The 25,075-nt window shown below is 43.2% G+C and overlaps 2 protein-coding genes across 6 annotated transcripts in view; one reads left to right on the plus strand and one right to left on the minus strand.

Annotated features, from left to right (window-relative positions):
- Window positions 1-18,356: 18,356 nt before the first annotated feature.
- LOC114609138 (RNA binding motif protein, X-linked-like-1) lies at window positions 18,357-22,007 on the minus strand. 2 transcript variants are annotated; one of them, XM_028753387.1, is made up of 2 exons: window positions 21,878-22,007; window positions 18,357-19,950 (listed from the first exon to the last, which is right to left on the minus strand). In XM_028753387.1, exon 2 carries the CDS (start codon window positions 19,798-19,800, stop codon window positions 18,634-18,636), a length of 1,167 nt encoding a protein of 388 aa, XP_028609220.1. In that variant the 5' UTR covers window positions 19,801-19,950; window positions 21,878-22,007; the 3' UTR covers window positions 18,357-18,633. The 2 variants fall into 2 exon arrangements, with proteins under 2 accessions (XP_028609220.1, XP_028609221.1); XM_028753388.1 differs by having other exon boundaries at window positions 18,357-19,904; window positions 21,878-22,001.
- A 408-nt stretch (window positions 22,008-22,415) lies between these two features.
- Window positions 22,416-25,075, plus strand: part of Slc10a7 (solute carrier family 10 member 7) — a 216,444-nt gene continuing 213,784 nt past the window's right edge. For 3 of the 4 annotated variants that reach the window (XM_028753407.1, XM_028753408.1, XM_028753409.1), the window contains exon 1: window positions 22,416-22,768. In XM_028753407.1, the coding sequence (XP_028609240.1) occupies window positions 22,669-22,768 (100 nt within the window). In that variant the 5' untranslated portion in view covers window positions 22,416-22,668. The remainder of the gene's footprint in view (window positions 22,769-25,075) is intronic. The other variant, XM_028753410.1, reaches the window with a different exon arrangement.

Consider the following 25,075-nt stretch of genomic DNA (forward strand, 5'->3'; position numbering starts at 1 on the left):
TCTGCCTTCCAAGTACTGGAACCAATAGTGTGCGTCACCATTGCCTGTCTTACTTAAAACATTTTAAACATAACTTTTACTTGATACAATTGTAAGTATATAAAAAATGAAATTATAACTCTGATGTATAAATCTGATGTATAACTCTGATACAAGTAGTAGAGTTTTTTTTTTTTTTAAATTTATTTATTTATTATATGTAAGTACACTGTAGCTGTCTTTAGACACCCATATGAGGGCACCAGATCTCATTGTAGATGGTTGTGAGCCACCATGTGGTTGCTGGGATTTGAACTCATGACCTCTAGAAGAGCAGTCAGTGCTCTTAACCGCTGAGCCATCTCACCAGCCCCCAGTAGAGTTTTTAAAATGAGAAAAAATTGAATTCAGTAATATTTTCCAAATATGCTTCACCTTGATGAAATGAATACAAGACTCTAAGAATATCCCAATTTCAAGTCTATATCAGGTTTTTTTTTTTTTTTTTTTTTTTTTTTTTTTTTTTTTTAAGACAGGGTTTCTTTGTGTCGTCCTGGCTGTCCTGGAACTCACTCTGTAGACCAGGCTGGCCTTGAACTCAGAAATCCGCCTTCCTCTGTCTCCCAAGTGCTGGGATTAAAGGCATGCACCACCACCACCCGGCTAGGTTATCTATATCAGTTTTAAAGATGGCATTAGAGTAAGAAGCATTCTGTGGAAAGCAGTTGAGGAAAATACTTGAGGTCAATCACTGGCCTCCACACTCATACACCAAGACTTACACATGTATACACACATATGTATACACACACATACAAAAACAACAGAATTTAAGAATTCACTTAATCACTTCATCAAATTTAAAGTTTTTGTTAAAAGTTAAAAGGCAAACTTCAACTTGGAGGACTCGTGTGTGTGTGTGTGTGTGTGTATTTTCTTTTGTTGATTTAATTAGACAGACTAATGCTAACATTAAGCAATGTGGTATTATTCAGTATAAAAAAGAGAAGACAGTAGCATACAATGAAAGTCATGCCTGGCTGCTAGAGACGTCTTCTTGTAGAAGATCTAAGGAGTGGAAGGAAGGCCAGGTCCTGAGGTGGCTTCCTCTTCTGTTACATCCCCAGAGCGTTCCTTGGACCTCACAGCTGTCTTGGTGATGGTTCCCGCACACCTGGTCCTGCACAGTGCTCAGTCATTGATCTTCTCTCATCTACTGAAGTATTGGTAAACACTCAGCCTCGGTGGGAGCCTTCTGTGATGGTTGTCGTTATCAACCTGATTAGTTTAATGAAGGTCTAATGGGACTTGAGAAATGATCTTGTTGGTAAAGTGTTTGGCACAGAAACATCAATAATGCCTAAATATAGATGCTGTGCTGGTTTAAATGAAAAGCGTCTGCTGGAGACCCAGATATTTGAACACTTGGTTCTCAGTTAGTGGCACCGTTTGGGGAGGTGATGCAGCCTTGCTTTGAAAGTTATCCCTTCATCCTGTTTCCAGTTTGTACTCTTCCCTCCCCTCTTCCCCCTCCATTCCCTTTGTGTTTGTGGTTAAAGATGTGATCTCAGATTTCTGTTCTGGACATCTGCTGCGATGCTGTTCCCGCTGCCTCCACCATGGATGTTAACTCTCTCCATATTAAAAGCCAGGTATGGCAGCATACAACTGTAAGCTCAGGCTGAGTATGCCAAGACAGGAGAATTTGTAGGACTTGCTAGATAAACAAGTGGTTGAACTTCCCCAATTGGTAAGTTCCAGGTTTGGTAAGAGATTCTGTCTCAAAAAAAATAAATGCAGGGCCAGAGAGAATTCTCTGTAGTTAAAAGCACTTGTTATTCTTCTAGAGGAGCCAGGAACAGTTCCTGGAACCAACGTGGTGGGCTCAACCATCTGTAACTCCAGTATTAGGGAATCCAACATCCTTTTCTGACCATCACGGGCAACATTGTATGCACATTGTAAAAACATGCACAGAGACAAAACACCATATACTTAAAGTAAAAATAAACAAAATTTAAAAGGAAGGAAGGAAGAAAAGGAGGAAAGGAAGGGAGGAAGGAAGGAAGGAGGGGGGAAGGAAGGAAGGAAGGAAGGAAGGAAGGAAGGAAGGAAGGAAGGAAGGAAGGGAGGGAGGAAGAAAAACAATTGCAAAAGATGCTTCTGGCATTCACATGCACAAATGCTTGTGTTCGAGTGCACACACACACACACTTTCTTTTTAAGGTAAAAAAATAAAAAGAAAAGCACAAGGTATTAGTGAAGCATGTCTTTGGATGTGTCTATGAAGGCATTCCCAGGTTCCCCCTTTAACTAGGGAGAGGAGGGCAACCTGACTGTGGATGCCCAGTGGGTAGTGGACTAGCATAGAATAAGGGAGGTTTAGGGGGAAAATCAGCCTGAGGAACATCACTCTCTGTTTTCACATTCCCCCAACTATGAGCAAGCAGCTTCATGCTATCACAGCCTGAAGCCACAACTCCCACTGTGCCTTCAGCCGATATGGAGTATACCCTCAAGCACAAAATCCCAAGCCTTACATCCTCTAAGACTGGCTAATCTGAAGATCCAGATTGATTCTAGAGAAGCTACTGTTTTATGGTACCATTTTGTTTAAGTTCTATTGCTGTGAGGAGATACCATTTCCACAGCAACTCTTATGAAAGAAAGTATTTAATGGTAGGCTTGTTTACAGTTTCAGAAGTTTAGTTCATTGTCACGGTGGGGAGGCCTGAGGCAGAGGCAGAGGCAGAGGCAGAGGCAGAGGCAGACACTGGCCTGGGGGTGTGGGTTTTGAAAACCTCAAAGCCTACCCTAGAGACACACCTCTTCCAACAAGGTCACATCTCGTAACCTCCTCATCCTTCTAACCCTATCAAAGAGTTCCACTGCCTCCTGAATAAGCATCCAAGTTTATGAGCCTCTGGGGGCAACTCTAGTTCAAAGCATCACACAGTCCAATAGGCCAAGAGCTGCTGACTCACTGTAAGTAAAGCACCTAAAAACTGGGCAAGTCAGTTACTAGAGAAAAACCCAAGCTTCAGGCAGCTAGTCAGAAACTGTCCTGTCATCAGAAGTTGTCTTGCCACCTGGGCTGAGGTAAGGACAATGGATCAACAGCAACTTCTAGACTTCCTCAGCAATAATTTCCAGACTTCCCCAGCAACAGTTTTTACCCCTAGAATGTCCATAGAATGTCCAGAGAGACGGACCCAACAGATTAAGATAGAAGTCATCAACGCCAGAATTCCCTACTGTGCTTTAAATCAGGCCTGTGAGCTCACCTGATTGTCTATCTTGGTAACAGGAAACCTCAGCATGCTGGACTTTTGCGAATAAAACACTCTGCATTTGAATTGGGGGCATCATTCGGGCAAATCATGGACCCTTACACAGGTAAGGAAAGTTGTTTTTCAGCTTTTTGATCTTATCAGATCCCACCAATAAATGACATAGTGCAGAAAACAAGAATGCAAGCAAGTGGTGACTTGGCTTTCGTTTGCACACTTGGTGAATATTCTTCTTAGGTTAGAAAGCTCTGGGTAGGATCCAGATCCTGTAGTTTATTTTCCTTGCTATGTGACCTTCAGGAAGTTAGTTTGTTGTTGTTGTTTTGGTCTTGGGGTTTTTTTTTTTTGTTTTGTTTTCCTGAATGTTGGTTACTTTAAAGGGAGTGTGAGAATCACAATTCCCCAAATCCATCAGCAGATGATCTGAGGTCACCTGAAAGAGCTCTAGGTGTCTCAAAATGTCTTGACAAACTTTCTTCCCTCCCCTACCCCCAAGTCATTTATTTGTGAGCTTTGATAAGATCAGAAAGCCGACCAACAACTTCCTGTACCTGCTCAATGACAAGAAGGTGCTTTCAAAATTCCAAGGTTTCCAGGAATTTTGAAAATTGAATTGACACTTGCTCTTTTGCCTCTAGCTACTGAGGTCAATAATCAAGCAAAGTTACTGAATATATTTCTGAATGACCAGGTTAACCTTGAACTCACAGAGATCCATTGCATGCCTCTGTGATCTCTGTGCTAGGGTTAAAGTGTTGTGCTCTACCACACCCTGCACAGGTGGGTCTTTCAAACCTGCAGGACCAACCTTTCTTTCCTGGGCACAGATGCCTTCTAGGCCTTCCTTTCACTTCCTTCCTTCTAGAAGAGACTGGAAGAAGGGAACTGGATAAAGAGAGAACTGGACAGGAAGAAGCTTATCACATCAGACTAGTTTTGGAGTCTCTCTTCCCTGTCTCATCTCTGCTGCCCTTGAGTAAGTATTTCCCCCTGGACAGACAACCACTCCCCCAACCCTGTGAGAAAGCCTGACCCCTCACAGGCCACCCAGCAGTGCATTCTGCAGCCCAGCATGAGTCCTGGCCCAGTCATCAAGAGACTATCTGTGTTGGGCCTTTGTGCACTTTTGTTTCAATACGGGATATGCTGGTCATGGGGGAGAGCATCATGGACAACTCTCTCTTCCAAAGGTGTTATAAGGATAAATGAAATGATCTTCATACAGCACTTTAGGATGTTCATATGAAATGCACCTTTGTAAATATGAAGTATTCTAAAAGGCCAGCAACTGCAAGTTCTATTTAAAATAAAAATTGCTGACAATAGTTTTAGACCAGGAGAGTAAACGCATCAGCTCGAAATTGAAGTGCACTTTGCCAGGTAGCTCAGGCTGATGGCATAGCTGGGTCCTTACCACAAATAAGGCTAAATGTTATGAGAGAGCCATGCAGTTCATCCTCCAGCCCTGCCCTGCTGCTTAAAAGCTTCTAAAGGTAATGTCCTGACCCTGTATTCTTTATGACCTCAGAAGAATCTGGACATGTGGTCTACCTTGAGAAAGCTAAAAGTAGAGGTACCCCATGGCAGCAGCAGGGTCCACATCTACTTCTGCAGCTGACTGCTATCTCCTGGGGCACATTAAAGCCATCTCATTGGAGCTTGCATGAAGACAGATCAAAGTAACCCTCTAGAAAACCTTCAGTCTAGAAAACAAGTGCTGTGCTCATCCTGTTGGTGACTGGGCATATGCGCATGCGCAGGTGAAGCCAGAGGATAAACACAGGTGTCATCTGGTGCTGGAGATGTAACTCAGGTCCTTGTGCTTGTGCTGTATACACTTTCCTGGCTTGGCTGTCTCCCCAGGCCTGGGATTCTGATATTCTTTTGGGTTTATCCTTGTATAATTTGATACAGTGTATTAACATTGTTGTGCTTTTATCTCTGTATGATTTTATTCCTCTGTGTGTGTTTGTTTTGAAACAGGGTCTTATTGTGCAGACAAGACTGGCCTCAAATTTTCTATATAGCTCAGACTGGCTTTGAACTCCTTATCTTTCTGGATCTGTTTCCCAAGGTCTGGGATTACAGTAATGTATCACCCTGACTGGCTATATTTCTATTTTGAAGTGAAGGAATATTTTATATTTGCTCTATGCAGAAATTCAAGAAAGGCATTATATGTCTTGTTATTTTATCATTAAAAAGTTCAAGGCTCTGCTGGGCATCAGTGGATCTCTGTGAGTTCAAGGTCAGTCTGCCCTATTCAGGAAGTTCCAGGTACACTAAGGTTACATAATGAGACCCTTTCAAAAAAGAAAGAGAGAGGGAGAGAGAGAGAGAGAGAGAGAGAGAGAGAGAGAGAGAGGGAGAGCGAGAGAGAGAGAGAGAGAGAGAGAGAGAGAGAGAGAGAGAGAGAGAGAAGCACATTATTTGACCTTCTCCTGCTAAGGACAAAATACAAGGTCAGAAGAGTGACATTTTATCGACCACTTACTCTAAGGCTAGGTATTTTACTTTAATTTAATCTTCGTCATTACATTGTGAAGTATGTACTGAGGCTGGCTTTGAACTCCTGATCCTTCTGCCTGGATGTACTACCCCTACCTAGTTTAATATAGATACTAATATAATGAATATGTTTAAATGTTATAAAATATATTAAAATAAATATATGATAATATAAGAAAATACTGACATAGGGCATGTATCAGGAGGAACTAGAAAGGTCATTTACCTCTTAAGGAAATAGCATTATTTTTGTAATGCAATTTATTTAAAGTAACAACAATATCATAGCTTTCTTATGATTTTTGAGAATTAAGTTTATGGACCCATGACTATGGTTAGGCCATTTAGCTAAATGGAAGGTGTGAAGTTTGAGGGCTCTGGGTTTGCACTGTTTCTTTCCAAGGAAGATGTTTCAAATTGGTTTTAGAGGTGCATTTGTTGGTAATTAAAATGAACTTAGAGACAGAAGATTGAAGTAACCAGAGGGAGTCATAAAGCATGAAACCAAGCCATGTAAAACATGCCCATCCCCCTCTTTACTGTTTTCAGAGTTTAGCTTTGGAGAAATTCGACAAGTGGAATATCCCTCCTATGCCAAGCAGTAGCCACTCATTCCTTATAACGTGGTGGGGAGACGAGTTGTAGTGAGAAGAAAAGCAGAACACTCTCAAAGTGCCTCCTTGTCTCTGCCACCCACACTCTTTCTGAAACAATTTCAAACTCCAAATTAGTTCTAGGATTAGCTATTTCATTGGGTCTCAAGGTTTACTTGATGCTTTCTTGGGTTAGGTGGTTGGTATTTAACTGTGCTTTGTACAACACAAACCTCAAATACTTGGACCCACATTGTGAAGAGATCAAACTATTTGTAGGCTATCCCCAACACTTCAGGTTAACTCAGTGATATATCTACAGGGGATGAAGATCTTGCTCTTTGACAAAATCCTAGTCTTCCCCACCAAAGCAGAGGATCTAAAACAGATTTTTTTTTTCCAGCTTTCAACACAGGGTGATGGTAAATGCTAAAGAGCTGTCTGGGGGATTTGGCTATGTCAAACTAATTGATTGCAGAAACCTTTGTAAGTACTGTTCATAATACTTTTCAAGCTTCATGTTTCTTGCTCAATATTTGTTGTACTTGGTCCCAGATTCGTCCTCCCAGCCCCATGCTCCCAGAAATAAGGTTCCCACTCAAAATATACTTATAAATATCGTGGCCATCTAGCTAGGCTCTTCTGTGACTAGAATCATAACTTAACCCATTTATTTTACCCTACATTCTGCCTTGTGGCTGGTTACTGTGCTCAGGTACCATGTGTCTGTTTCTTCAGCTCTTTTTGGACTCCTCTCCCTGCCTCCTTCTCTCCCAGCAATCTTTCTCTTCCTAATGTCCCACCTCTATCTCTTTCTTGCCTAAGCCATAGACCATAGGCTTTTTAATTGACAGGTGACGTCTCTACAAATACTGCTGCCATTTATTGACGATGGTGGCTAATACGCACACTCCCTTGCCTTTCCTCTGCTTCTTGCCACAATTTATGGATTAGACCCATCATCAGCCTTTTTTTGAAAGTAACTGGTATAGTGTATAGCTGGTATTCAGCTAAAGAGATGCAAGAAAGATCCCCTGTCACTCAGAGAACTTGTGACCCAAAGGACATACTAAGCCCTAAGCTCTCTGATCTTTTCCTGACTACCTGGGAGCATGCATGGCTTATCTCTCCACTTTTGCTCCTTAGAGCTTCACTGCTCTCTGACAGACTCCATACTCTATACTCCATACTCTCTAACATAGTTCCAGAAGAGACTATGGGAATGCAATGGTTGGCAATACTTTATGAAAGTATTATGCCAGCTGTAGTGGCATAGTCCAACAATCAGTAAGGGAAAGAGGATGAGATAGAGACCATGCCTTTGAGGCAAGCCTGGCTTATATGACAAGCTCTTTTCTCAATTAAAAAAAAAGTCATCAGAGAGGCAGCAACTGATGGAGCAGATTCAGAGACCCATAGCAAAACATTTTAGATGGAGCGCTGGGAACCATCTAAAGGAAGAAGAGGAAGGAGAATGAGGAATGGAGGATACCGGGAGAACATAACCCACAGAATTAACTAAGGAGTGCTCATAGAGACTCACAGACTGAAGCAACAATCAGTGGTCCTGTATGAATCTGAACTAGGTCCTTTGCACATACATTATGGTTACATAGTTTGGTGTTCTTGTGAGACTTCTAACAGTGGGAGTGGAGGGTGTCTCTGACATTTTTGCTTGCTTTTGGGATCCTACTGGGTTACCTCATCCAGCCTTGACTGAGGGTTTGTGCCTGGTCTTACTGTAAATTGTTATGCCATGTTTGGTTGATTTCCCTGGGAGGCCTGCTTTTTCCTGAAGGGAAATGGAGAAAGAGTGGGGGAGAGGGGAGGTGGTGGGGAGGGACTGTGAGGAATGGAGGGAGGGAAAACTACTGTCTGGGTGTAATATATGAGAGAAGAGTAGAGAGAGGGAGAGAGAGGAGGAGGGAGGAAATATTGTAAGTAGATGGTACAAAGAATTCCAGAAATATACTCCAAGGACACAAAACTGACATTTTATTAATGTGCCTCCCAATTACAGAAGAATGATTCTAGTAGTGTTTCTTAGTCCAGTCTTTTTTTTGTTTTGTTTTTGAGACAGGGTTTCTCTGTGTAGCCCTGGCTGTCCTGGAATTCACTCTATAGACCAGGCTGGCCTTGAACTCAGAAATCCGCCTGCCTCTGCCTCCCAAGTGCTGGGATTAAAGGCGTGTGCCACCACTGCCCACTCAAGGTTGGGAGACTTTTGACTGCTTTTACTCTCTTAGGGCTTATAGGGCTCTTTAAATAGTTTCCCTGGTCTTGATTTAACTTTGGTAAGTGGTATCTGTCTAGAAAACTGGCCATTTCATTAAGATTTTCCAATTTGGTGGTATACAGGCTTTTGACGTAAAACCTAATGATGCTTAGAATCTTCGTCTGTTGTTATGTGTGTTATGTGCCACCACTGTCGGCTCTTAGTCCAGTCTTAAATCTGAATATACACATCAGTTTCATCAAAGTATGTTTACATTGTATTCTGTATATATAAACAGTTCGAATTGCCTTTACTTTTCAGTGAACACCTATAGGCTCCTTTTCCAGTTAAGACATTGCTCAATGTGTAAGGAGCTTGCCAAGCCTCCCTGGCAACCTGAGTTTGATCCCTGGGACACACATAAAGGCAGAAGGACAGAAATGACTCCATGAAGTTGTCTTCTGATCACCACATTCACTATGGCATACACACACAAAACAAACAAACATAGACATCATGAGTGTGCACAAATTATAATAATAAACTTAAAAATTAAAGACGACTCTAATTTGCTAACTTAAAAGATTGTTTTATTTTTATCTTATCCATATAAGTAATTTACTTTGCAGTAGAGGAAAAAGAAATTGATGCTCCTTTTGAAGATAAGTGTGATACTTATTTTCTCCCTCTTTGTTCAAGAGTTTCAGTTTCATTATCCAGAATCTTGTGGGGTCAGGAGCCTTCTGGTCAGTTGACAGCCAGAGAATGTTAAAAGCATCAACAAACCCTGACCCAATGACACCTGGTATGTTTCTATTTTCAGAAATAACTTCTGAGTTTTTCCTCCTCCACATATTCACATATATGATGTGTAGAGGCCAATCACAGTGAATTCCACCTTCGTCTTCCAGTTACCAATCTATCATCAATACTCACTGTAAGATGCTAAGATTGTGGGAGTTGAAAGAAATCAACCTGGCATTAGCCAGGGTTAGCAATTCACATTTTGAGCATCTTTTACAAGCGCACGAGTGCACACACACACACACGCACACACACACACACACAAATAAAATAAAATAAAATAAAATAAAATAAAATATCTACGTTTTAGAAATTCATAGCATGTTTATATAGGATTAGACTTGTCTCTAAGTAATAGAAAGCCAAATTAGGCTTGCTTCTGGACACGGAAACTCACATGGCTGTTCGGCTTGTTCCCATTTTGTTGCTTGAAAAGAAGATGGCAGCAAGGACTTCAGCCTTTGTGTCTGCATTCCTGTCTTAGAAAGAAGCATGGAGCAAAGAGGTGGATGTCTCCTAGACTTTCCTGGTTATATTTCATTGCTGGAACCTAGACAAAGGAAACGACCATCTTCTTTGGCAGCCATATGCCTAGCTGGTATTCAGCATCCTAGCACTGAAGCGCTGGATGGTGAGACACTGGCTTTGCCCGAATGCAGCAGTTCTTGCAGCAGCCAGCCCAGTCTACTCTTTGAAATGTGTAGCATTGGAGAGCTTCACTGACCAGATGCTGTCCTCACAGAGGTCACAGAGACACAGGCTTCCTGGGCTCCAATTATTTTTCAAGAATACCAATACTCTTCCGTCCTCAACCCACTCCCATACCCTGAGCCAAGAATTAAGGTGTAACAGGCCTGTAATCCTAGCTACTGAGACAGGAGGATCACAAACTCAAGAACTGCCTAGGCTAGAGAGTGAGCTGGGGGCCTATGGAAAACATGCCACTTAGACCTTTATTCATTTCTTAACTTGGACTTACAACCTTGTTAAACATCTCAGGGACAACCAGACAGAGTAGCTCTGGAGAATTTTTGAGGTGAAGATAAAAATCCTATGGAGAATTTGAATGTATTTCTTTCAAGAATAAGTGGGCACGTATTCTGTATATAACCTTGGTCTACCCTATACCCTAAGTGGTGCAGGCAGCTTGTCTTTACAATAAAAGCAAATATTTTGTTTTGTTTGTTTAAATATACCCACCTCCCCCATCACCACTTTCAACAGTTCTCAACATTTCCTGACCCAGCTTTTTCTTTTCCTGAGCATTTGTCCCTCCTACATTGTTTTTTCCTGATAATATGAAGTTATCTATTTATTTTAAGCAACAAAACATATATGGTTCATGTTATTTCCATGCATATCATGAATTCTCTTCCCTCCATAACGGTGCTAAGTTGAGCCTTCATTTTCAGCTTAGCTAGTTTTCCCGAGTGCCTCTGTGCTAGTTATGTAGTGTTGGCGCTATTTCTTTCTATCCTTCATCATTTATTAATGACACAGATTATGTGATGAAGAGACATCAACATTATCATTCTTCTGTATTTACAGGTATAATAGCTCTCTATCCAAGTGGTTTGTCACCTAATAGCCCTAAATGATCCCTCTCTTTTCAGTTACATTTCCTTCCGTTATTTACTGTACCTCCCAATAGCTTATCATCCACTACTGTCTACTCTCCTTTCCTCCCTTAATTTCCTGAGACAGATTTCCACTTAAGAGGCTGAAAAACTATTAGATGGAGAGCTTCTACAAACCACCAGAGCAGAACGTCCTCTGCAAAGAGACATGCTTACCCACTGTGGTTTAACTGAATGACAAACCCAGTTACTACCCACATGAAGAGGGCCTAATCACATTTGAATGGAGGGAATCAGCATGCATAACTCTTCCTAACTTGAGTACAATAGAAACTAAGTGCCTAAATTCCTGAGCAGAGGGCAGAAGAGTGCTTATATTGCTAGTCTAATATAAAACATGGTTCCCTGTATTTGAGTTGGAATTTTCATAACTGCTTAATATTAGTCTGTGAGTTGCTCCAGAGAGAAGCAATATCAAAGAAGAAAACAGTATTCATCTCTGTAAAGCATTCAGCAATGCAGAGAAGTAGGCAACCTGACATTTATTTTAGAAATTAGAGAACCACAGTGTTTTCGGATTAAGCAAGTGTTGCTAATGTAAATGACCACATCACATTACAGCTTCATCTTTGCTCTCTTGCTGATTCGGAAAAAGAAGTCAGCATTTTCTTCACTGTAAAATTTTGGAATTAAAAATATTCATTTGCATAAAAAGCATTCTCTTATCCAAAATGTTGTTCTTATATATAGATTAGCTTGGAGGCTATGTATGTCCTTATGAAACTTTTTGCTAAATCTAAATTATTTCAAATAAATAAAAAGAATACAAACAGCATAATTTCTCAAAAGAAAAATGTAAGATATCATCACGTTAAACATATTTTTCACAGGCTGTCTACCAGTTATAAACAGACTGTATGGATTACCAAGCTGAACACGACCATCGATACTGCATTTCTCTGCATTGCAGGTGGCATTGTTAACTTGTCTAGAGGAGTTTGTCTTTCTTCTCAGCAGTATTAGGGCTTGAACCCAGAACCTAGAGAAACATCTCCTGTTTAACTTTATATTTTGACACACGTTAGTACCAACTTGGCCAGGCCCCGAGCTCACTCTCTAGCCTAGGCAGTTCTTGAATTTGTGATCCCCCTGTCTCAGGAGCTAGGATTACAGACCTATTACACCTTAATTCTTGGCTCAGGGTATGGGAGTGGGTTGAGGACAGAAGAGTATTGGTATTCTTGAAAAATAATTAGAGCCCAGGAAGCTAAATTGAGGCCTATGGAAATAACTAGTTGTTAGATTTTAATAAATTATTTCTCCGCTGGTGAAATGAGCCAATTCAAGCAAGATTAGAGTATATAAAGGCAGATTTATTGGGAAGCTGCTTTCAGGCAGGCACGTTCACTGGTCCCAAGGGAGGAAGCCAAGGAAGTGGCTATGGGGAGGGAGACAGAGAGCAGAGGGGAGGGGAAGAGAGAGTATACACACAGGGAGAGAGAGAAAATGCCTAGAGGGGAGGAGAAGAGAAGAGGAGAAACCAAAATGACTGGATTATATAGGAAAGAGCCTCTGGGAGAGGAGAAGCCCAGCCCCTGGGCTGGAAAGTTCAGGGTAGAGTACAGGGTATACCAAACAGGGACTGAGAGAACCTGGAGCTCAGGTCCACTCTGGTATGCTAAATATGCGCCTCAACTGTTTGTCCCAGGTCTGAATCCCAACAGACTTCACATCTAAAAATTAATAAAGACCAAAATTTAAATTTTTCAGGTATATAATTAGGATCAGATTTATGTGCCTGGTGTGTCCTTTGGAATTTCAATTAACATGTATTGCTATACTTTGAATGTTTGTATACCTTTAAATCCTTTATGTTAAAATCAAATCTCAGTTTGGTGGAAGAAGCAGAGGACTGGGGAAATAATTAAAATCATAAAGGAGGTGTGAACTGAAGTTCTCTGGAAACTCACTTTCTGTAGTGAAGATCTTGCAGACTAACTCTGGCTGATTGACTATATGATTTGGAGAGGTGGAATATGACAAATAAAGTATCTTGAACTATCTTTGGTCCTTCCTAATAGTCATTTGCTATCAACTGTCACATCAGAGTTAAAATGCTCATGGCATTTAGATCTAACTTTTGAATCTATCACTAAATGTGATATATTCAACTTCTACCAGCCTAAGGCTAATAAGAATCCGACAAAGATAACATCTGATTCCTCTAGACTTCCTCATCGAAGTTATCTTGGGTTATACCCGCTGTCCCTTTAGGAGCCATTAATTTTTATCCTTTTCTCTTTTTTTAAGATGTATTTATTTATTTTATGTATGTGAGTACACTGTCACTCTCTTCAGACACACCATAACAGGACATCAGATCCCATTATAGATGGCTGTGAGCCACTATGTGGTTGCAGGGAATTGAACTCAGGACCTCTAGAAGAACAGTCAGTGCTCTTAGCCACCTGAACTCTCTCTAGCCCCAACTTTTATTCTTTTTAGCTAGCTGATCCAGTATTCTCATGACTATCAAGTTAAACCCTTGGGATACATGCTAAACTCAGGAGAGCTCCAGCCTCTGTAAAACTCTAAAGTTAAAGAGCAGTAATGTAACATTTCCTGAATTTGCTGTAGCCAGAGTCCCATCAGTGTGGTGATCAAATGCAAGGAACAAGTTATCTTTATTCTGTAATTATAGTATATGTGTGCCAATCAGGCCTGTTCGTAGAACCCTAGAACTCAAGGGAAGAATAATGTAGTAGAACCCAGAAAGTTGGAGTCAGAAACAAAACGGAATTCAATGGGTCAGATTGGGTCCCTTTTCACATCTTCCAAGAAGGAGCATGTCCTTCAGGGCAACAGAGATCTGTATTTCCCAGCCATGGTCACTCATATTTGACTTAGAATAAACTACATTTCCTTGAAAATAGAAACCTATTGCCAGCATCCATTGTGAGAAACATTTATGTAGTGTCTATAGTGAACCCTAAGGAATATTCGACCTGAAATATGTAGTTTACATGTGTCTACACTAAACATGTAGAATAAATATTGTCAAATAAGCAAACTGAGGAGATGATATAGAACTGAAACAAATAACTAATTTTTGTTGAGACATGGTTTCACTATGTAGCTCTGAACTCCTAGGGACTCACTGTGTAGAGCAAGCTGGCCTTGAACTCACAGAAATACAACTGCCTCTGCCTCCTAGCTGCTGAGATTGATTAAAAGTGTGTACTACCCCACAAGGCACCCTACTGATCATCTTTAAACATGTAAAATTTCAAGCACTCAGCTCCATGAACCTTTTCCCCTAATATTGGAAACAAGTCACTCTTGCTCTAAGTAAATCACAGGAATCCAACCTAGCACTAAGTATTGTTCTATAACTGGTGCTTGCTATCAATCCTCAGTCCTCCTTAGCCTGTATTGTGTCATCCCATCCACATGTCCTTCTTTCTGTGTCTTCAAAATGTCTCCCCTTCACATGTGTTCAATGCCTTCATTTTAACTCAAACACCCATCTGGAGCTTAATTACAAATAAAGGCAGCCAGCCAGCCAGCCAGCCAGCCAGCCAGCCAGCCAGCCAACAGACCGACCGAAAGCAAGTTGTTAAGAGTAAGAGCCAGACTGATTCCTCCCAATACAGACTCAGTGGTCATGGCTCACTATGAAATTGGAAAGGCAGAGCACCTCGGAATGCAGACATCTGTAACAGCAATTATTTGCAAGAATCTTGAGAATGACACAGCCCTGACGGCAGATTGATTTGAGCCTGGACGCACTAATTTTATAGTGATTTGTTACAGTGTCAATAATAAGGCAATACACATGACAAAGCCATTGCTACTTTGGGGCTTTCAGAAACTCTACAGTGTTCTATTTCTCATTATACAAATATATCATGGTGGGCTTGTCCTGTAGTTGGAGTTTGTTACTAGGGGTATTATGAACTAGACATTTGTGAACCCCTTCCCAAACTGGCATCTTTAGATCATGGCTCTCTAGTGTGGTGGTGTTTGGATGATGGGTTTTGGACATGAGTAGGTCATTAAGTGCAACTGTCTTAGAAAGTGTGCTTTTCTTCATTCTGTTCTATGAAAACATAGCAAGATGCTCACTTGCAATCCACAAAGTGGAAGCCTCTGTAAGACAGTTCTATGGGCACATTGATCTGATACTTCTCCAGTATAAGAGGAGATGTAAATGTTTATTGTCTAAGTTGCCCAGTCTATGCTACCTTCATATAACAGCCCATACTGATGGACTGAAAAAGTCATAACTTATTTTTTTTTAAACTATGACCTTAGGACTGCTTGTTATTTTTCTGCTATTTCATTTAGAATACTCAAGGAAAACTGAATCATGTCTTGTCTCTTACCTGGCACACAGTATTTAGATTAATGTCTATTGCACAGCAGACAACAAATATTTGCTAAATACATGGATGTGTGGCCATTTATTTATTCTGTTTAAGAAAGTGCACATGTACTATGTTACTTAATCCCAGGCTCATGAGACAGAATTCCTATTACTATTTTATTAAATGTAAGAGTATCAAATATAATGGCTCAAGGCTTATTTGGCTTTGGCAATAATTGATTATAGATATTATAAAAAAACTATATTCAAAGAAATGAAATAACTAGAATAAGATAAAGTTTAAAAAGTACACTGGCCTGGTGGCAGAGTTGTAATCCCAGTTACTCAGGAGGCTGACAGCCGGATTCCAAGCTCAAGGACTGCCTGAGTCGCTTAGTGAGAAAATTTAAAAAGGTAGAGATAAAAGTGGGCTGGAATAAAGGTGAGTGGCAGTGTTTGCCTTCTAGTATGTGTAGCCACAGATTTATCCCTAGTACATGTACACAGATAAAAAACAAAGCTTACAAAGTACGCACCTGCTATTCTCTAGCAGCTAGATAAATATGTATGGTTTCTACAATCTATAGAAGTCTCTTTGCTAGTTTGGGTGAAACAGCACACGTGACTAAAGGTCTTTTTACTCACCTGTGGACAACTGGTTACATGCTCTAAATTCCTGGAGGTTTGACTTGTCACTTTGCTGTTTCCCAACCCCCCACTCGCCCCCCCACCCCAGGTGGTGACAGGTTATGTGAGTGTTCCTGTATATACCAGCAATTCTTGCACTAACAACTGCTTCAAGCTCCACTGACTCATTGTCTCTTGAAGTTATCTGTCTAGACTGGGTGACTTTCCCATGTATCCAGCAAAACTGGGCATGCTATGTGCTAGTTTAAATTCAGTATCTGTCAACAAAACCTAAACCCTTTATAATTTAAGGTTTCACACTATCCACATCCTACCCAGCTCTCCACAAGCCCTTCCCATCCCTGGCTACTTTAGTCATATAATTCTTTTGAGTTTCATAAGTCAAGCTTCTTACCTGTGAGTTGTCCCACATACCTGTCCATCCGCCAGGTCTCAGGAATGCTTTCTGCTGTTAAGATGACTCTTTTTTTTTTTTTTTTTTTTTTTGGTTTTTCGAGACAGGGTTTCTCTGTATAGCCCGGGCTGTCCTGGAACTCACTCTGTAGACCAGGCTGGCCTCGAACTCAGAAATCCGCCTGCCTCTGCCTCCCGAGTGCTGGGATGAAAGGCGTGCGCCACCACCGCCCGGCAAGATGACTCTTATTATCTTGTTCTTTCCACAAACCACAACTTGATGGCTCCACTAGGCGGGTCACTGTTGTACCAAGGGCTCTCTCATTTGGCAAGTCCAGCTAGCCAGTTTGCCCCAGGGATGGCTCCCTGCCCTCCTTCCAAGCAATGCAATCACATGCAAACAGCTATACCTCTCACCCATTTACTTAGGTTTTGTGGTCCTGAACTCTGATCCTCAACAGCAAACTTTATATCCATTGAGCCATCTTCCCAGCCTGCATTTAGTTATTAGATAAGCTCCCCAGAGTCAGCTTTACTACTGAATTCTCAGCACCCACACACAGCAGGCCACAGAGGCACAATTTTTTTCACTAAACAAATACTTGTGATAGTTTTTATTTGTCCTCTCAAAACTGCATGAAAACAAGGTCCAAATCCCTGTTATTCTTAAATGAGCTGGTGGGAAGGAACTATAAGAGCCTTTAACCTACAGGACATCTTCAGATGCAGCATGAGGCAATGACCAGACACTAGTATTATGTTCTTGGACCTCAGAACCATGAGACAAACTAAGTTTTTAATCTCAGGATTTTTCTTTTTTTGAGGCAGAGTTCATGTAGCTGAAGCTAGCCTTAAACTTCTGATTCTTCCACCCCAACCTTCCAAGTGCTAGGGTTACACCATACTCAGTTCACACACACTCTGATGTGCTACTGCTGACTGAACTCAGGGTTCAAACAAGCATTCTACCAGCTGGGCCACATGTCCAGTCTCAACTAGAGGTATTTTGTTATGAGGAACCAAAGGAATATTTCCTGAGTGAACAACTCATGTCCTTCTTCTGGCTGTTCACTTTCGCTTGACTGTAGATAGGCTGGATGTAGAAAAGCCTGGAAAAACGACAGCCTGGAGTGACTGTACACACCTATAATCTCAGCCCTGGGGAGATGCCGTCGGGGATCACTGAAGCCAGTCTGAGCTACAGAGTAATAATACCCTACCACCCTTTTCCGGTCTCCACAAGCACCTACACACAAGTTATGCCCATTCTCTCTCTCCTCTCTCTCTCTCCCTCCCTCCCTCTCCCCCCCCCACCCCCCACCCATTGGAAGGCTCGAGGTGGCTCTCAGTGGTTAAGAGCACCCAATTTCCAGCACCCACATGTCAGCTCACAACTGTAACTCCAGTTCCAGGGGATCCAACACACATGCAGGCAAAACATAAAATAAACACAAAAAATAAGTTACTAAAAAAAGATAAAACACCTAAGACAGGAAGATGGGCAGTGTCATGTGTTTAATTTCAGCACTCAGGATCTAGTTCAGGTGGATCTACTTCAAGGCCAGCCTGGCCTAGAGTGAATTCCAGGTCGACCAAGGCTACACAGATAAACCTTGTATTGAAGAAAAAAAAAAAAAAAGAAATAAGACTAATGGGAGAGGGAAAGGTTAGGGTCTTGAAGAAATTTCAAAAGAAATGTCAGCAAAGAAAAAATAGCTTTATGAATTTCCTTTCTTGGTTTTAGATGAGCAGCTTTTTCTAGGTGCCTGATCTCAGGTTTTTACACTGAGACTTAAGTTAGAGGACATCCTGAGATCCTAAAAGTAACACACCACTACCACCACTACTAGAAAGAGCTTACCTGTATTGGAAGGTTGAGTCAATCTTCCAGAGACCAAATACTATCTAGATGTCTCCTCAAAGCTCTTAAAATTGCTGACCTCATTTACTAGGAGGGGGAAAAAAAAATATCAAGACAGGAAATTGCCTTTAGGGACACTTTTACTTGGAAAATTACAACACTAGTACAAGTCAAGTCTTACACATTTAACATTTGCTTGTTGAAAGCAATTCATAATATCAAAATTAATCATGTTTTACTTTTTCCTCACAAGAACACAAAAATGAAGGGGAACTTAAAACAGAAAATTTAAAAAGGTAACACAACTTTTCTCTTAGTAGTCCTTGGGTAGTTATGACAGAAGACTTTCCATCTTTTGTTTCTTTGCATGGAGACCTTGATCCAAAGTCTTATTTGTTTCTAGTATCTGCTTCTGCCTCCCCCTCTATCAGATCGGCTCCCTCCACGGCCACCTCCTCTTGGCGCTCCTCGGCTTGAACTGCTGTAGGAATCACGTGGAGGAGGATACCCCCTTTCCATAGAAGGGGGAAGCCCTCGTTCTTGTCTGCCAACTCGATCACGGCCACTTGAGTAGAGATCACTTCTGCTGCTTGAGTAACTGTCTCGACTTCCACCATAGCCATCACGTGAGCTGCTGTAATCATCATAGCGACTGCTTCCTCCGTAAGATGGTGGTGGCCCTCGTGTTGGAGGGGCACTGCGTGAGTTTCCGTAACTCTCGTATGAATCTCTGTAGGAACCTCCACTTGGATGATCTGAATAGTCACGATCTCGACCATATCCATCTCTGTCACCATAGCCTCTTGATGGATAGTCATCACGGGAACTGGAATGACTGTAATCACGGTAAGTATAATCTCTTGGTGGCGGTGCATAATCTCTGGTGTCACGAGAGCTTGGGTAATCTCTGCTTGAATAGCTGTCTTTTGTAGAATATCCATCATCTCTTGGGGACAAATAAACATCTCTGCGTGATGGAAGGGGCTCCCTTCGTGGTGGGCCTCCGTAGCTATCTCTTCCACGGGACACTGGTGTTCTTCCGCCCATTCCACTGCTGCTTCGAACTGGTCCTGAAGGCGTTGATCTTTTAGGAGGGGGACCCCCGCTTCGTGGTGGTGGTCCCCTTTTTACTGGAAGTGGTCCCCTGGAAGAACTCATGTTAAAGTTCATGGAATAACCACCATCATCCATGTATCCTCCACGCGAGGGGGGTCCCCTAGCTCCCCCACTTCCTCCTCGAAGACCTCTAGGAGGGCCTCTGCTTCTTGGAGGTGGAGGTGGACCACGCCTGCCACTTTCGAAAGATGGCTTGGTAGCCTGCTCCACCTTGATGGCTTTTCCATCCAAGGACTTTCCATTCATATCTCTAGCTGCATCTTTAGCATCTGCTGGGCTTTCAAAGGTAACAAAAGCAAATCCTCTTGATTTGTTGGTCTCACGGTCTTTCATCAACAGTATTTCCACTATTCGTCCATACTTGCCAAAGACGGCTTCAAGGGCTTTCTCATTGGTCTCTGTATTAAGCCCACCAATGAAGAGCTTTCCTGGGCGGTCTGCTTCAACCATCTTTCCTTCCAGCTGAGTTGGAGGGGGCTGTGAAGGTCTCAAGCTCCTCCTACAAGCTCGCCAAATGGGCCTTCCAAGTAGCTCACCGGTGACAGCTGCTGGGTCTCAGAACAGAACAGAAAAGCCACTAGGACTACTGCACACGAGCACCTGTGAATATTATTGTATTAGTTTCCTCAGGCTGCTCTAACAATGCATTGTGAAAGGGCTGGGGAGGTGGGTTATAAAACATTGATTTCCTTATAGTTCAGGTAGTCACTAAGTATGAAGTTAAGTTTCTACCAGAAGCCTTAACAAAAATCTGTACCAAGTCTCCCTCCTAGCTTCTAGTGGTTGTCAGTAATTAGAATACTTTGGCTTGTAGATATCTCAATTCAGTTTCTGCTTCTACCTTACATGGTGCTTACACTCCACCTGCAGACCTTCATATGACATTCTGAAGAACCTCAGCTGATCATACCCATAAACATCTGGTTTCTACAAATCAAATCCTGAGGTCATAGGAATACATGCCTTTTACAGGGGGCAGTACTGAACAGTTAATTTGGAGAAAGGATATATGTTCATATCATTAATCTAAAGGAATCTGACCCATTGTTCTGGACTATCTGGTTAGGCTCTATATCCAAGGACAAGTATCTTTTAAAGATACATACAGAGAAAGGTTAATACTGAAGATGGATGCAGAGAGCAGCCACTGGAAACATATGGAAGGGAATGTAATGCCAAGCCAGGCAGAGACTGGAGCATTAGAACCTTAAGTCAAGGAAGCCAGGGAAGATTAACAGCCATGAGAAGCTGGAGCGAGCCTTTAGAACACATGGCCCAACATCTCAATTTTGGAGTTTCTTATTCTGCAACATGTCTACTGTCTGAGTACAGCTAACTCGGGGAGGGGGTTATTTGTTATAGCAGCCCTAGCAAACTAATACAGTCCTCAACAATACAATTCACAAAGAATTATCGTTAAAATATTCTATGAACTCAAATTCTGTTCTAAAAAAGTCAAAATCTCTAGAAAGAATTTGAGAGCAGACTTACTTAAGCCAGCACGATCTCTGTGACGACCTTTTAATTTGAAAGTATTCGATGACTGAGGCAGATTTTTTTTTTTTTTTTTGCTTTTGAACCGAGAAAATTTACTGTAAAAAAATTATGATATAAATTTTACTTCCTAAAACTCCACTTACCTTTTGACTGTCTTATAATAAGCCTTTATCACATTTCATGTACTTCTTTTGCCTGGTAAATTGTTTAATGTCTCCCTATTACGTTCTTTTTATCTTGAGATTAGCTTTTCTTCATGCTGCCTGATGCGTAATTACCGGGCAGTGGGGGCTGTGCAACTGAGAACTGATAGCACGACTGCTTAAAGCAGCTTAGTTTTTGGATAGCGAGTCATGTCAGCAAGATAAAGTTAAATAGAGCAAATTGCATGCCGAGTCTCTTTCAAGCTTTGAATGCATTCAGAATGAAAGTCTGGTACAATCTCTTTCGAACGTTACGTTCCATAGTAAACTATTCAAGTAGCTGATACCAGGCTGCTTCAAAATGTCCCACAATACTTTGTTCCTTTCTTTCTTTGGGTGAATAAAGAGGAAGGGTTGATGCTCGGAAGACCATTCGTGAAACTATGTCATAGATTCGCCAAAATGCAATGTAAGAAACCGAGGGGGGGCGGACATCAGACCCTCCACCCTGGATCTGGCCCTCACTGCTTTTGTTCTGAGTTCCTGGCCCCCTCTCAGTTGTCCTGTTGCTTTAGTGGTTCGGGGTCAGGCAAAGGCCCGCACCACGCGGCCTCCGGAATCGCCCGCCCACGCGCGGCACACGGGTGGGGAGGAGCCTGGGTCGCTCTCTCACCGCCCCCCAGGGAAGATTTGCCCCATCCCGGCCGTCCTCCCCACTCCCGAGGCGGGTTTTGGCCGGGAAGGCGGTCGGGTAGAAAGGCCCGGGCAGGCCACCGACCTGGCGGGAAGGCCCAGCCCGCCTTCCCCGCCTTCCCGCCGCCGCCGCTGCGGGAAGGCGGGGGGCCTGCCATCCCGGACGTCTGCTCGGCCACCGATTTTCAACCTACCCACGGGGCTAACGCTTCCCCAACTAGGAAGCCGCTTTCCCGCGCCGGTCGCCACACGCGTCTGCTGCCGCCGCTCCCGCCGAGAACCAGAGGCCGCGAATCGCTTCCCCTCCCCCCGCGCAACGTCAACGCGACGTCGGCCGTCGCCGTAATGCCCCGAGTATATGCGCAAAAAGACCGCCGGCACTGGCGCGCGCAGTCGCCGCCACGGCGCGGCCCGTTACCGACCAGGCGCATGCCGCGCGTCTCTCGGGCTCAGGGCCGAGCGAGAGATGCTCTCTGCGAGACATGCCTCAGGGCTCGGGCAGCCGTCACTATAGCTTTACTGCGGCGATACTCATGATGAGGCTGGCCGTCTGGGGCGCCTCATCTCTCTCTCGCTCTCTCACCGCGGGCCTCCCCAAGCTGGGCCATGTACGCACAGCCGCGGGTCCTGTTAGTGCAACCCGTGACTCGTCTCCTTTTCATCCTCCTCGGTCTTTTGGTGTGCCTCTGTTCTACGTCCCCTGCACCCGAGTCCTCGGCCTGAGTGCGCGTCTATTCAGAGGCGCGTGGTAGTGATGGCGGCGCTCAGCGAGGCTTTCCTGTCACTGGATACTACTACTCCCAGCCCGCCTCGGAGCCGCCCGAGCCACCCCTCGGTCTTTAGTTTACGAGTGGCAATTTGACTTGCTCTGCTGCATGTCTGGAGGGACCGAAGAAAGTGTGGAGACGCCCCGGGGATTTAGGGATCGCAATTTGGAAAGCAAGCCAGCCAAACAAATAAACAAAACCCACCCGCCCTAACAAATATGAGGCTGCTGGAGAGGGTGAGGAAAGAATGGTTCATGGTCGGGATAGTGGTGGCGATCGGCGCCGCTAAGCTGGAGCCGTCCGTCGGAGTGAACGGGGGTAAGTGCCGCACCTCCGCCGGCTGCAGCCCGCCCGGTCCCACTTCAGTACTAGTCGGCGAGTCGGCCGCCCCAGCTGCGGTGCAGACCTTCGCAGCACCCTGCCCAACCCGCTGTGCACATCGAGAGAGGCTTTAGCAGGTTTTTCTCACTTGCTAGCCCAGGAGGAGGTTAGCAATGGGGCAGAGGAATGGGAGTGCAGGTTGCCTTTTCTGCGGGCAATCAATGACTTCTGCTCAGTGCCGGAGTGAGGTTACGGGAACTGAAAGTTACTCCCCTTGTTCTCAGTGTAGCATCCCATCCCAAGGGACTATAGGTTGCCAGGAGTTCTTTATATGTCCTGGAGTGGACCTCATATCCAGTCTATTTCCGACTCCTCCCTTTTGCATCTTAAAAAAAACTGTTGGAGAGAAAAGGAGTAGGGAGGAGAAAAAGGAAAAAAAGGAAAGGACACCCTTGCTCCAAATTTCAATTTTTTTGTGTGGCTCATGTGTTGGAGAGCGATAGTGTGCCTTAGTTGCTGACAGTCCAAAACTTCCAATTCTACTGACACGTTGCACTCTTTCCTTACGGGACACTACTTCCGTGTGCTGCCGGGCTGCCGTTGCTACAGCAGCCGTCTAACAGTTGCAGACTGTGTTAGACTATGCATAGTGTATGTTTTGGCAGGGAAGTGTGGATGGGTTAAAACCCCCGCTCCAATCCCTGAATAGTAGGAGCTTTGTAATGTGGCCTGTGGAGGGAACATGGGACGTGTCGCTGGCTTTTTATACCCTCTCCCCCACCTTCAGACAACCTTGTCCTGCTTTTCATAGATATTGGAGTTTCTTCAGTTCATTTGTTTTTTTGACCTCGTGTGATAGATTCCAAGTTTATTGACAGATCGAATATATCAATCATGCAATGGACCCAAATAAGGACAGAAGAGAACACACACTCAGTCTTTTTCAAGTAGGAGGTGCCCATGTGGATATTTGGAATTGTACCTTTTTTGTTTGTTTGTTTTTGTTTTTGTTTTTTTGAAACAGGGTTTCTCTATGTAGTCCTGGCTGTCCTGGAACTCACTCTATAGACCAGGCTAGCCTCGAACTCAGAAATCCACCTGCCTCTGCCTCCCAAGTGCTGGGATTAAAGGTGTGCGCCACCACTGCCCGGCGGAATTGTACCTTCTTATTAATACCTTACAGAAGTGAATGGATGATCTCCCAGAATAGTGTTTTTTCTTCCCCAAGCCTTAGGCTCTCCATTTAGAAGTAACTTTTGGAATCATTTGGATGGAATTACTTAAACAGTAATTGCGGATAGGAAAGCTTTCTATATTTAATTTTTTTCCTTTTAAGTTTAACATATTTTAAAATTTAAATGCAGCATAGAGTATGTATAGTTACCAGTTAGTTTTAGATACAACCTTTCTGTGAGCCTTTGGGAAGTTGGGATTTTGAGTTCTGTCAAATGAAGGGGGAGCATCTTGTCCCTGGAGCTGGGAGAAGTGAAGTTCTGTCTTTGAGGTGGAGCCACAATGCTCCACTGTACTGGCTACTGTGAGGCGAGATCTCCTCAGTATTGAGATGGAGTTCCTGCAGACTTGTGTGGCCTGTAGCCCCACAAGGCTGGGTTTGCCAGGTGTCTTTTCCCTTGCCCTCCCTGAGAGCTGTGGAGTTTCTTGCTCTGGCAGATACGAGCTGGAGTCTGTGATCTCGGCTGTTCTCTTGGACTCTGCTTACTGAACTCTTACACTATTGTGTCTTAGAAATACTGTTCCGCTTTCAACAGTCCTTATGGTAGTAACACGGAATTGTTATTCTTCATGGGGCCGGTGCACAACTTTAATCCTAGCACTCAGGAGGCTGAGGCAGGCAGATCTCTGTGAGTTTGAGGCCAGCCTGGTCTATAGTGCTAGTTCCAGGACAGCCAGGGCTACACAGAGAAACCCTGTCTCAAAAACTCCCAAACAAACAAACAAATAAATAAAAATTTAAAAAGTAGGAGCAGGATATTTCCAGCTAGAAGTAGCTTATAAAATAATTAAAATCATCATGCCACCTTAATTTTTGACTAGAATATTGGGGTGTGGATGTTAGGTACATGCATTACCCATGACCACACCCTCAGCACTGACACCCCGCCCCATTCCCCAGTGCTTTTCTAGATGTTGAGGCTGACCACATCAGAGGTTAGTTAGGGAACTATAGAAACTGGGGCTTCCTCTTCTATAATAATAGTGGCAAATACCTATAATAACGGCAAAAACAGAGAGAGAGAGAGAGAGAGAGAGAGAGAGAGAGAGAGAGAGAGAGAGAGAGAGAGA

Source organism: Grammomys surdaster, unplaced genomic scaffold, assembly GCF_004785775.1.
Source record: "Grammomys surdaster isolate TR1022 unplaced genomic scaffold, NIH_TR_1.0 125947, whole genome shotgun sequence".
Classification (NCBI taxonomy): Eukaryota; Metazoa; Chordata; class Mammalia; order Rodentia; family Muridae; genus Grammomys; species Grammomys surdaster.